This window comes from Grammomys surdaster, unplaced genomic scaffold (genome assembly GCF_004785775.1).
Source record: "Grammomys surdaster isolate TR1022 unplaced genomic scaffold, NIH_TR_1.0 279, whole genome shotgun sequence".
NCBI classification, from domain to species: domain Eukaryota; kingdom Metazoa; phylum Chordata; class Mammalia; order Rodentia; family Muridae; genus Grammomys; species Grammomys surdaster.
The window spans coordinates 10,910,484-10,923,401 of record NW_021604720.1 but is presented as its reverse complement, the minus strand read 5'-3'; the positions used below and the strand labels follow the sequence as shown (position 1 = coordinate 10,923,401).

The 12,918-nt window shown below is 44.8% G+C and overlaps 1 protein-coding gene across 3 annotated transcripts in view; it reads left to right on the top strand.

Annotated features, from left to right (window-relative positions):
• The window catches only part of Ttc7b (tetratricopeptide repeat domain 7B), a 209,923-nt gene that overhangs the window by 50,943 nt on the left and 146,062 nt on the right, over positions 1-12,918 (top strand). For all 3 annotated transcript variants that reach the window (XM_028777279.1, XM_028777276.1, XM_028777277.1), the window contains one exon: positions 3,088-3,209. In XM_028777279.1, coding sequence (XP_028633112.1) covers positions 3,088-3,209 — 122 coding nt within the window. The remainder of the gene's footprint in view (positions 1-3,087; positions 3,210-12,918) is intronic.

Sequence of the window (12,918 nt, the reverse complement as noted above, 5' to 3'; positions counted from 1 at the left end):
CACAGTGGCATAAAGACACTAATCATTTCAGTGCATTCACAGAAAGCATTTGATAAAATCCAACACTCTTTTTGCTAATGAGAAAAGATAGCCAATAGTCTAGAAATGGATGGGAATTTCCTCAGCCTGGCACAGGGTGCATACCCTTAAGATCAGGGACAAGCACATTAATTTTTTGGTTGCTCCTGCTTGGTGTGTTGCTAGGTATTCTTCCCGTTGTATTTTGGCAAAAGCAATGAAGGACAACCAGATCGGAAAGTCCTCGTCAGATAACACGACTGTCTATACAGAAAATCCACGTACACAAATCTGTTGGAGCTAATAAACAAATTCAGCAGGGTTATTGGATATCAAGATTCGTACATAAAGTCATGTGCTTCAACAATGAATGGTACTAAACTTAAAATTAGAGCATGTTCACTAATATTCAAAGATTAAAATCTATAGGAATACATGTAACAAAAACATGTGAACTAAAAATTTTTTTAAAAAGTGTTAAATAGCCAGGCAGTGGTGGCACACGCCTTTAATCCCAGCACTTGGGAGGCAGAGGCAGGTGTATTTCTGAGTTCGAGGCCAGCCTGGTCTACAGAGTGAGTTCCAGGACAGCCAGGGCTACACAGAGAAACCCTGTCTCGAAAAAAAAAAAAAAAGTGTTAAATAGAAAGGGATTCCTCGGTAAGCAAACCCATGCTCATGGGTTCAAGTGCTCAATCCGTTGAAATTACAGCATTCTGGAACCTGATCCACTAAGTCAGAGGAATTATCAAAACAGTATACTTTTTCGAAGAAGAAAAAAAATCAACAAGCTGGTTCAGAAATTTGTGTGAAATTACAGAGGAGCCAGAACAGCCAAAACAAGTCTTGAATCAGACGAATCAAGTTGAAAGACAAATACTTCCTGACTTCTGAACTTACTACAAAGCTACCATTATCAGCACTCGGCATAGACGGGGTGCAGCTTGGTGGTAAAGTGATGGTTTCAATCTTTAGCACCGAAACCAAGCCAGCAAGCAAACAAACATAAGGGCATCCAACTATACCTCTATCTATCTATCTATCTATCTATCTATCTATCTATCTATCTATCTATCTATCATGTATTTATCTCAGACATTTACATAGCAATATAAAAATGGTAACAAAAAAGTGAGAATCTTAAATCTAAAAATAGCAATGTAATAAAAATAAATGAAGGAAAAATCACAATAGAAAGTGTGGATGCACTAATCTCACTATCTATGTCATGGGTCGTTAGTTACCATATAAAGCTAAAATGTGTAGGTAAAGACTAATGGCTTCCCCCTTTCCTTGCATGTGTATAGTTTTTATACACACATACTAATGTATCTGTGGCTACAATAAAATTTGTATCTAACCTTTAGACTTTTAATGAATTACATGAACAGAATTATTTTGGGGGTCTGGAAATGTAGTTTGGTGGTCGAGCGCTAGCCTGGTGTTTGTGAAAACTGAACTGGATCCCCACTAGCAGGAGAACAGTTCCTGATTCCATGACTACTTTGGTTACACTTTAGTTACTTTTGTCAAGGTTAACTCGATTACATAATAATGGCTTACATTCGAAGCTAGACTTTATAAGATGGCCTCTTTTTTGTAAACTGTTTTTGTCTCTACTTAATACATACGTACAGAGATATGTCTGGATTGTTATCCAGCAGACGTTTACAGAGAATTGTGAGGTAGTTTTTAATTCTGTTTGGACTGTTCTGAATTATTTTCACTTCTAAGTAATATAGTATTTCAAAAGTAAAAACCCTTATCAAAAGAACATAAAGAGTGATTTGGAAGGTTCCAGTGTTGGAAAGTTTCAGTTCCAAGTTGCACAGTTGCTACATGAGTCTGAAAACCAGAAGAAGACCTGGATTAGAAGTCAAATTGGGGAGTTGGTCACATGCCAGTAAATTTTGAAGCTCATAGTAGTGGATGGTATCAGTGTAGACATAGAGAGAATGGGAAAAAGCCTGTGCGACACTTGACGCTCGGCAGGAGGAGGAGCTGCAGTGGGGTAGAGACGCCTGTCCCCGGGAAGGAACACTGCAGAGCCTGGGGCGTTGGATTAGCTGCTGGGATGCGGTGTAGATGCAACCACCTGGATTTCATTCTCTGATGATGGGTTCCCGGTGTGGAAAAGTGATGCGATCTTTTGTGCCCAAAGGAAAATTTGTAGGTTAGAGAGCCAGCAATTGCTCACTTATCCTTGGAGAGTAATTTCAAAACCTTTAGGATATTTGGGTTTGAGTCCTTTAAGGAGCTGCTGACTTCCAGAAAACAAGGGCAGCATGTTTGCATGTGTGGATTTTGCCATGGCTCTGATTCTCTCTGAGAAATGCTTTGACTCCTGAGTTTAAAGAGAGTTGCTGATGTGTGTTTACAGTTCAGTCTAAACTCACCTTGGAAGTCTTTCACCTGAGGAGTTGGCAGTTTTGTCTGTTCTGTTTTGGCTCTTTTTTTTTTTTTTTTTGGTTTGGTTTGAGTTTTTGTTTTGTTTTGTTTTCAGAACTAATTATTTAAATCTTTTCAACCTGGTTATCCATGGTTTCCCAAAGCCATGCTTAGGGAGAGAGGGTTCTTTCTTCAGCTCTTTCTTTGAGTGTAGATGTATAGCACTCAGCCTCCTGGCCTGAGCCCTGAAACCTGGTGAGTTTGTGTTCTGGTAAATTCCAGAGTTAGTGCCAATTGCGTCACGTGTTGGCTCTCGGTTGAGGAATAAGTCTGCCTGCCTGACCAGAGCCATTAGTGGGCAATGACTTCCTGCTCTTTGCTGAGACCAGTTCTGTTTCACTTAGCCTCCCTGGCAATGTCTTGACATTTAGCAGAAACTCCACGTTTGGTGATTCTGCTGGTACCATGCTCTGAGCTCTCCGCGTCAGCATGCTACAGGGCTGCCCAGATGCCCCTGTAGAAGCAGTCATCTCTGCTGCTAATGCTCGCACTCAGAGACTGCACCTGTCTCTGCCAGAGGACATTGGTTGTTCAAGTCTTCCAGTGTGTTTGGAGCCAGGGTTTGAAGGAAGTAGGCATTGATCTGTATTTGATTAGTTTTCCAATTCTCTCCCCTTCTAGGTAATACTAACTAATATTCAGAACAGAAGCCCTAAGCCTGGCCCTGCTCCCCACGATCAAGAACTAGGTTTTTTCCTAGAAACAGGACTTCAGAGAGCCCATGTCCTCTATTTCAAAAATGGGTAAGCTTTCTTTGTTGTTGTTGCTTTAAATTCACTTCCTAAGAAGGAAAATAGTCTTTTAATATGCTGTCTCCGGCTCAGTTGTTAGAACAAAATGATTTTAAATATGAATTACAAAACTGGGGAGATGGCTCAGTGGGTAAAGTACTTGCCCCACAAGCAGGAGTAAATCCTAAATCATTGTAGAAACTAGTCCTGACAGACTTGTCTACAATCCCTGTTCTGGGGAGTAGAGACCGGTGGATCCCAGAGCCTAGCTGGCCAGCTAGTCTAGCCTCACCAGTGAGCTCCAAGAAAACCAAGGTAGAGTGTGATAGAATAAGACATCACACACACACACACACACACTAACACACACACAAGTCCACTATGTGATATAATTAGAATGTTTTATAAAAAGAATGAACATTGGTTTCTTTGTGTGTCCTTACTACCTGACTCTCTTGACTTCCTGTGAGGTTTGAAGGTGGGAGAGGAGGGAGGAAGACACTTGGGTGACTGTGAACTCCAAGGCGCTCTAGGCAGGGCTAGTGGTACTGGTGGAGCCATGTCTGAGATGTCCTTTCTCCACGTGAATGATACTGCCTCTCCAGTTTGTCAAGGGAACCCCAGCACACAGAATCCCTTTCTGAACAGTTCCGAAAGCTGGCTTTGCCCAGTGGAAACATTCAGGAGCTGACTCTCAAGACTTTTCTCCTCAGACTGCATTTGAGAGGGTTAAGAAAGGGATGCGGAACATGGCTGGAAGGGCTGGCTCTCTAAGGCTTTGACACCTGTCTTCCTTTTGTGTTGTTCTGTGAGAAATGTGCTGATTCTGTTCACGTCTCTTCAGTTGTCCTTGTTTTGACTTGTGCTGCAGGATAGATGTGCATGAAGACCAACAGTAGGTATCTGCTTTCTCTGTAGCTTCTCCAAGGCTTTGCATGGGCGGCCCCTAGACGTCTGTCCCCTTCCTCTAGGAGCGGTAGTCCAGTAGTGCTTTGACTGACAAGAGGGACACAAGTCCTGCCTCTTACACAGTGAACACTGGAGCTAGCTGCTCTCTCTTCATTCTCAAGAGCTTTAAATCTTGAGGTGTAGCTCTCAGAAGGATCTGCCTGGTACCTCACTGCTGCATGCACCCATTTTGTATTCCTGGGAAATAAAATCTTAGATTCCAAATCTTATCAAATTCTCTGAGAAGAAAGATCTACTTTGCTCCAAAGTTCACTGGTTCAGCTCAGCATGGCCCACAATAAATGTCCCAAGGTTTGGCTAGCTTTGTGGCTTTGGCACAAAGAGGCTCTCAAATATGATCTCATCTGCCACTGACTGAGATTGTCTGAGCAATGACGCACATCCCCTAGTCTATTTTCTGCTTCTGTAAATGGAAGGAGAGGGAGGAGAAAGGGGATGTTTTTCTAGTCATCTGTTCTCCTTTTATAATAAATGGTGACCATTTCAGAGAAACCCTTCTCTATCTCTAATATGTGTGTGGGGGGGGTGTGGGGGGGTTGGGGAGATATTGATATGGTAATCCAGAGGGAGAAATCAGTTCCATTGGGAATCCCAGGGGCCAAGTCACTACCTTCGACAGGAAACATCTTCTGTGCCGGTAACCGTGTGGGCTAGACAGCTCATTTTGATTGTTGAAGCCTGTTTTAGGGAGGTGGATTGGACACGGGACTGTTGGGACTGCTGGGCTCTGACCTCATCTTTGGGAATGATGCCGACTGGGCTCAACTAAGGTTGTTATAAGGGGTTTGTATGGGTCACATACATCGGATTGCTTTCTAATTTATTTCCTGTGCATTTTCCTTTACAAAATTTGAGGAAGTGCCCTCTGACACAGACCTCTGGGCCTGCTTACCTTTGAAGCCTTTCTTCTTTCATTACACGCTCCTCCTCCTCCATCCTCCACAGACCAGCTACCCCAGGGGTTCCTCCCATCTGCAGTGTTCAAAGTCTGGGCTTGGCCACACTTGTGGACTGTTACAGATGTGGAGGTAGGAGTCTGTGTTGAAGCCCAAAATGCTTTTGTAGGCTCCAAGTACCCTAGGGTGCCTGACTTATATTGGTGAGTTTCTCAGGGCCATAGGACCTCTCAGAGAGGGTCAGCTGTCACAGGACATTGAACACCATGGTGGAGCTGCTATCCTGTGTTCTGGGGCATCCCACAGTTCTGTCTTTTGGTGTACAGCCTTTTGTCTTCTTTCTTTCTTTCTTTCTTTCTTTCTTTCTTTCTTTCTTCCTTCCTTCCTTCCTTCCTTCCTTCCTTCCTTTCTTTCTTTTTCTTTTTCTTTCGTTTTTTTGGTGTGGATGATTTTCAGTGGTAAGAAAATGCAATGTAGACAGTAATGAGAAACAGAAATGGATAAAATACCTTAGAAACTTACTCAACTCCATACTTAGCATTTGAGTGATTCTTGCGTACTCTTTGAGTTGTGGGAATGAATCTTACCTTTTATAATTCCCAGTCTTCCCAGGAGTGACTACCACCATCCTTGAGTATCTTCCAGAGAACCTGAGACCAGCATCAGCTCCTGGTCCTGGTGTCTAATGCTGCCCACCTGCCTTGACTTTGTATTCACTGCTCTTCCTTACCTCACCATCCCACTTACCTCCCCTGCTGCCATGTGAGCCTCTTTCCTTCCTCCCCTCCTTTTGATGGTGCTTTTCTTCCCCTCTCATCCCCCTGCTCACCATTCAGACCTCTGTCATTCCCAGTTTTCATGTCCAAGGAGTCCTTGGATACAGCTGGACGTAGAATGAACTCACCTGTCCTTCATATGTGTTTCTCGGATCTCCTGAGTGGCAGCTACAAGCCTATCAAGAATGAAAACATTCTATCAGCTGTGTGTGACGATGCAGACCTGTAACTCAGGAGACTGTAGTAGGAGAACTTCAAGTTCAAGGACAGCCTGAGCAACTTAGTGCTATCCTGTTTGAAAATAAAAGGATATGAGTTGTAACTCAACAGTGGTAGGAACAGGAAGCATGGGTTAACCCAGCAAAACATTATCTGCCTGCCTGTCTTCTCTGTATGCTTCAGCTGATTATCAGCTAAAAGTATGATGAGATTTAGGATAAGTCAGTTGAAGTGGTGGCTTATAGAGAAGCAGGCATCATTTGGCTACTGGTCTCCATATGCCCGGGCTTGGAATTAGACATTTGTCTACAATTCCTGGACCTGCTCCTGGCAGGTCGTTTCCCACTGACAACATGCCTTAGTTAGGGTTTACTGCTGTGAACAGAGACCATGACCAAGGCAACACTTGTAAGGACAACACTCAGTCCATTATCATCAAGGCAGGAACATGACAGTGTCCAGGCAGGCATGGTGCAGGAGAAGCTGAGAGTTCTGTATCTTCATCTGAAGACTGCTAGGAGAAGACTGGCTTCCAGGCAGCTAGGATGAGGGTCTTAAAGCCCATGCCCACAATGACACACCTACTCCAACAAGCCCATACCTCCAAATAGTGCCTTTCCCTGGGCCAAGCATATTCAAACCACCACACAACAAATTGGTGTTCTCGGGGAAGCAGCTAGGGCTGACTGGATTTCCTGTTGAAGAGCAGAGTCATCTCTAGACAGCACAGCCAATGGCAAAGAGTGGTTTCTTCCTGTTAGCCTTCCTAGGAGAAGAGAAATGTTACTTCCCTACTTGAGTCACTACTCAGAGCTAGAATCACCAGAGAAGTTTGGCTTGGCAGGGGTTAGTGATGGTGGTAGAGTGGTGGGGTGGGTAGTCATTGGCTACATTACATTTTGCTTTAGGTTATTCAACCATCTGTTGTAAACCCTGGGCAGCAAAGGACATTTCTCATAACTTTGCTTTTGTTAGCCATGTCAGGTATACTGGGTACTTCTCTGCTTCCGAATTGGTTTTAAGCAGGAAGGGTAAGCATTGGTTAAAATGAAAAGTCTCTTAGCACTTGGGAGGCAAGCATATTGTATTGTACCATTGGCTAAGGTACCTCTCATTTTGCATGGGAGGCCCTTATTCAAAGAAAGCAGCATGGATGAAACTAATTTGGGGCTCCCCTGAGGTGCTTACAAGTTATACAAGAGCTTTTGGACTTCTGTTTTTATAGAAAACAAACAGACCACTAATCTCTATTAAGCATGGGCTTCAAAATAGTTTAATGTTCTCAGATAGTCTTGTTGACCTTTGCAACATATTTAGCTCAGCTCCATATAGCCTAGGTATAGAAGGCAGAGAAAGAGGCTTTGAGGCTAGATAGGGTGGGGACAGGAAAAAAATCAGGTCTGGAAAAAGGGAAGCTTGCTTTTGAACTTGTTCTATTTGATATGCATCCTGAGGGGTAGCATCAGCAAGGAAAATAGACGAACATAGACAGGGCCTGAATCTGAGTCTTAAAGCTTGCGTTTTGACACGTTGATAATATTTAAAGCCCAGAGACAGTGAAATTGGTGAACACATAGCGTGGCTAGTGAAGCATGATCTAGGAGCCAGCTCAGGGACCTGCAGGAAGTGAGAATGGGGTAAAGAGGAGATCTGGGAGAGAAGCCAGCAGAGGCAGGAGGGAAGCTGTGAGAGGTGCTCTGTGAGAGCCAGGAGCAGCAGTCTCCTGCAGAGTGGTACTGAGCACTTAGGGAAGGAAAGCAGAGGTTGAACACTGCCTTAAATAACCTTGGAAAGACCAGGTAGAGGGCAAGAGCAGGAGCTTGTCTGGAGAAAACCAGGAACAAATGATGCAGGAGAAAGTCGGGTTTTGTTGTATGAGAGTTCTCCAGAGTCAAGGAACTAATAGAATGTCTCCATATAGTAAGGAAATTTATTGTAATGACTTAAAGTCTTCAGTCCAACTCTCCCAACAATGGGCAACTGTGAATGGGAAGTCTAAAAATCTAGTAGTTGCTCAGTTCATGATGCTAGTTGTTTCACCTGGTCTTCTCTATAAACTGGAATTCCAGAGAAGTAGGTTCCAAAAAGTAACTAAAAGCGGGCAAGGAAGAGACTTCCTTCTTCCGATATCCTTGTGTAGACCCCCAGCAGAAGGTGGGGCCCAGATTAAAGGTGTGTACCACCATGACTAGATCTAGAACTTGCTCTGTCCCCGGCTGACCTTGAACTCAGAGATCTGCTTGCCTCAGTCTCCTGGGATTAAAGGCATGTACTACCTTGCCCGGCTGGGCCTAAGCTTTTCATGGTTACTATGCCTCACGATCTCCATGTCAAGATCTGGGTCAGAAGCCTGTGTCTTCCAGCTTCAAAATCTGGATCACAGGTGTGCCCTCCATTTCTGGATTGTAGTTCATTCCAAATGTCGTCAAGTTGACAACCAGGAATAGACATCACATACGCAGTCAGCCACCCACCCTGGGAAGCACAGTTTCCCTTTACACGTGCTTTCTCCACGTAGAATTCCTGATGGCAGGGCGGGCCATAGAAAGGTGGGGGGACATCACATGTCAGGTGTATTAGTTTACTGTTGCCGTGATAAAACACCATGGCCAAGAGCAACTTATAGAAGGAAGAGTTGATTTGGGAAAGTCTATAAGAAGAGGCATAGCAGCAGGTAGCTGGAGCAGGGAGCTGAGAGACCACACCTTTACCCCTAAACACTAGGCAGAGAGAGTGAACTGGAAGTGGCATGAGACTGTAAAGGTTTACACTCCAATCCTAGTGACATGCTTCCCCCAGCAAGGCTCCACCTCTTAAAGGCTCCGTGACCTCCACAAACAGCACCACCAGGCGGCGACCAAGTGTTCCAAGTATGTGAGCCTATGGGGCATAGTTGTCTCAACATCACACCAGGCTAAGGAAATGTTTAGAGAAGCTGTTGAATCATGAAAGTGGAGTGCTATGAAGAGATAAGGGCAGGGTAGTTCATGTGGCAAGAGTCTAGCACCCACAGACCCATGCCCCCATTTCAGTTGGACTGGTTTGTTTTATGTGGCTTCGTCGTTACAGGTTGTATCCTGTTTCCACATGGACCTCACTGGGCAGTGGGGTGTGGAGAGAGGAGGACTCTGTCTGAGTCTTCAGCTTCAGAGGTGGTTTCTGATAGAGTAGGATGTAGGTAGGGATACTTTTTTTGTGTCTACCAGCCGAGGCTCTGGACATGCCATATGTCACTAGGGCATTCACATATCTGGAAGACTTGACTGATGTTCCCCTGTCAAGCATCTCACTTGGGCTGTTTCAGAATGATGGGACTAGTGACAACTGTGGCTGAGGAAGTCCTGGAACTGTCACAGCACTCAGGGCATCTCCACCAGCTCTCCATGACTGAGAACAAAGACGTCTCAGACATCTGTAATAAAAAGAACCAATCAAATCTCTGTTATGTTTAAATGTGGCCTTGGGTCAGTGTCATTCCTTCATGCCATCAGCACTTGATTAGTGGAGACAAAAGAGTCCTTATCAGTTTTAATGATGAAACTCAAAATCTACTGTTCCCTGTGATGAAATATTGCCACAGGCACTTGCTTTCAGTGCTTCACCAATACACTTAACTGCAAGAGTGGCAGGCTCCTGTTCCTCTGAAAGCTTTATTACTGCTGCCCACGCTGGGGCAGCCATGCTGGTCTGTCCTTGGCTCCAGAAGAATGGGTCGGTCACTGTAGGCTTCCAACGGAGGGCGGGCTGAGCTACCAGGGACACTTAACTGCATCTCGTAAAGACCCATCCCAGAGCAGGTTTACTCAGCTGTATACTGCCTCTTTCCTACCATTAAACAACTAAAGCTCCCTGAAAGATGATTCTCTCTCTCTCTCTCTCTCTCTCTCTCTTTGTCTTTCTCTCTTTCTCTCTGTGTGTGTCTGCCTGTTTATTCAAGTATTTATTCATCTGTCAGAACTTTATTTTAAGATAGAAAGATCTGGACTATGATCCAGATAGCAAATGGTCCCTGTGGAATTTCCATTCCATCAAGAAAATAAACAATTACAAATGAACTAAGCCTTTTAAGAAAGGGGGGAAAGAGACAATACTATTTTTCTTTCTTTTGTCTTACAGCTTTTCTTTTAAAAGGAAATCATATAATGTGGTGTCAAAAAAATCAGAGTTAACTTAAATTTGGGGGGGAATCATTTCCTAATGCCCCTTGATCTAACTAGAGATGGAGCCCCCTGGGAAGGGCACACATATCAGTGTAGTGTGAGCAGACCAGTTCTTGATCTGTGCTGTGGGGGGAGGGGTGTGATGTGAAGAAATGATTTCAGGAAGCACACAGTGTCGGTGGAGGAGTGCTGGTCACTGTTCGTGAATTTCAGGTATGTTGTGACAGTCACCTGTTTGAGGTAAGGTGGTACACAGCTAGACAAACCCTTGCTTTGAAAGAGGAATCCAATCATCATGTTTTAAAACAGGGACGGCGCTGAGCCGTTTCTATATGAGATTGCCCTAGATGTGATGGGTTGGGAGTTTTCTTTCCTTTTCTGAACATGTGAGAAAGCCTGAAGCGCACCAGTGACCAATCACTAATGAAGTACGGCAGAGGCATGGGTGAGAAGCTCCTCGGCATCTTGTCCAAGCCAGCCAGCCTGCTGTCTGCGTTTGTCCTCTTCAGCACTGGTGTGCTCAGCAACAGCTTCACAAGGAACCATGCCTCTCAGATGATCTCTGGATCTGTTAAATATTGACCTATCAGAACACTGCTGACCACACGTGGTTCCTGTCCTAGTTAGATTCAGCTGTCAGCTTGACACCTTCTATATCACCCAAAGGACTCTGAACTGAGAGATTGCCTGGGTCCCATGTCCGTGAGGATTGACCTGATCAGTGTATGGGAGCCTCTGGGCAGCACCACTCCTAGACAGGAGGACTGGGCTGCGTGAGAAGGCTGGTTAGGTGAGCGTGAGCTTTGGAACAAGGATGGGAGTGAGCAGTAGTGTTCCTTGATGAATTCTTCCAAGTTCCTGCTCAAGTTCCTACCCTGACTTTCCTGACCTACAAGTGTAAGCCAAATAAACTGTTGCCAACCAAAGTTGCTTTTGGTTAGAATCTTTTATCACAGCAACAGAATAGAAACTACAGCAGGACCCGTCTGTCTGGATGTGTGCCCAGGAGCCAGGAGAGCAGCATGGGCTGTGTTCTCAGCCGGCCTCAGCTGTCCAGGACTGCTTCTGTCCATCTTCTGTCAACGAAGTGTGCTGTCTGCCTGGCCTGGGGTTTCCAGAGCCTTCCATAGCATCTGCCCAGTGTAAAAGTGATAAGCACACTCAGTAGGTGCCCAAAGCTATTGTCTCCATCAGGGCCTTTAACTCCTATTGGTCCACATGTAAGTTATTAATCAGCCATTGCTATAGTAAGCCATGTTGCTCGGTAACAGTAATTGCATTTTATCTCTATTAGGTTTCCAGGGGAAGACAATTGAAAGTTAATCCAAGGTCAGCTTCTGAGGGGCAACAGGAGCCTGCTGCTCTCTGTCCACCTTGTTCTCTGCTTGCTTTGCTGCTTGTTTGTTGCTTACTATGTTCCTGTCTGCCTCAGTTTACTAAGGAACTTTTACTCAGTTTACTCAGGAACTTTTCACTGTTTTGTTTGGGGAGAGATCTGCACCTTCAACGGTGCCTGGCATTTAGACAGAAGGAGCTATGGCTTGTAACTCATTGTCATATGCCTTCCTTAAAACTGATTAATTCAGTATGTATTTATTAACAACAGAGATGCTGAATAGTGTGCTGAGGGGAGTGGAATATGAAAAGGAAAAGGTAGCCAGGAGCAGCTCCCTGGAACTCAGGTCTCTGCTCTTCCTCTTAGATGTGGGCGGGGAGATGTGCTGAGGCCAACAGGTGGTCATCCTGGGAGGTTTCCCTTTGCTGAAGGAGGATGGAGTATCTATATTGGTATAAAACACCACGACAAAAAGCAGCTAAAGGAAGAGCTTATTTTGGCTTTGTGTTCCAGAGAGCTAGATGTCCATAAGCTGAGGAAGCCATGGTGACAAGAGCAGGAAGCTGACAATCACATCTCAACCACACACAGGAAGCAGAGTGTAAGCAGGAAGTTGGATGAGGCTGTAAACCCTGAAAGGCTGCCTCTAGTGACGTACTTCCTCAGGAACTGTTCTACCTCCTAAAGGTCCCATAGCTCCCCCAATAGTGCCATCAACTGGGCACTAAGTGTTCAGGTACATGAGTCTATGGGAGACATTCTCATTGGAACTACCCCAGTATCACAGCGTTTCTTGGACACCAGCAAATGGAACATATTTCCTGGGATCTTTGGCTCCCTGCCTGTCTCTGATCTTGGAGGATGTCTGTGGTAATGCTGGCGTTGTTCTAGTGCCTCAAGCAGGCCCTGATGCCACCTGTCCTTTCTGGACTATGTGGACCTCCCACAGTGTGAAAGGGTTTTTGTGGCTTTAGTGCCTTAGATACTTGCTCCCACAGGTTCCTACACCCTAATTTTTTGAAGACCTTAAACATACAGTTGAAACCTCATGGGGGTGAAGTTGGATATAGAGGCACACAAGCATTTAACATGGTCTTTATAGCCATGTCTCAAGAGTAGACCTTTGAGGTAACTGACATAAGTTGCTGGTAATGAGGAATTCACAGCCTGTCTGGGAAAGAAGAAAGGCAAGCTTGCCCTCACTGAGCCTGTAGGGAGCTGTCGTGGTGATTTGGTGATATATACAGTGTGGGCATTGCTGTTCCAGTGCTTGCCTAGAAGGAAGTGCGTTAGCCTGCTTCTGCCTTCCCTAGCTCACATGTCAAGTAAAAGTATATTTTATGAGAAGACAGAAGAGGCCCCAAC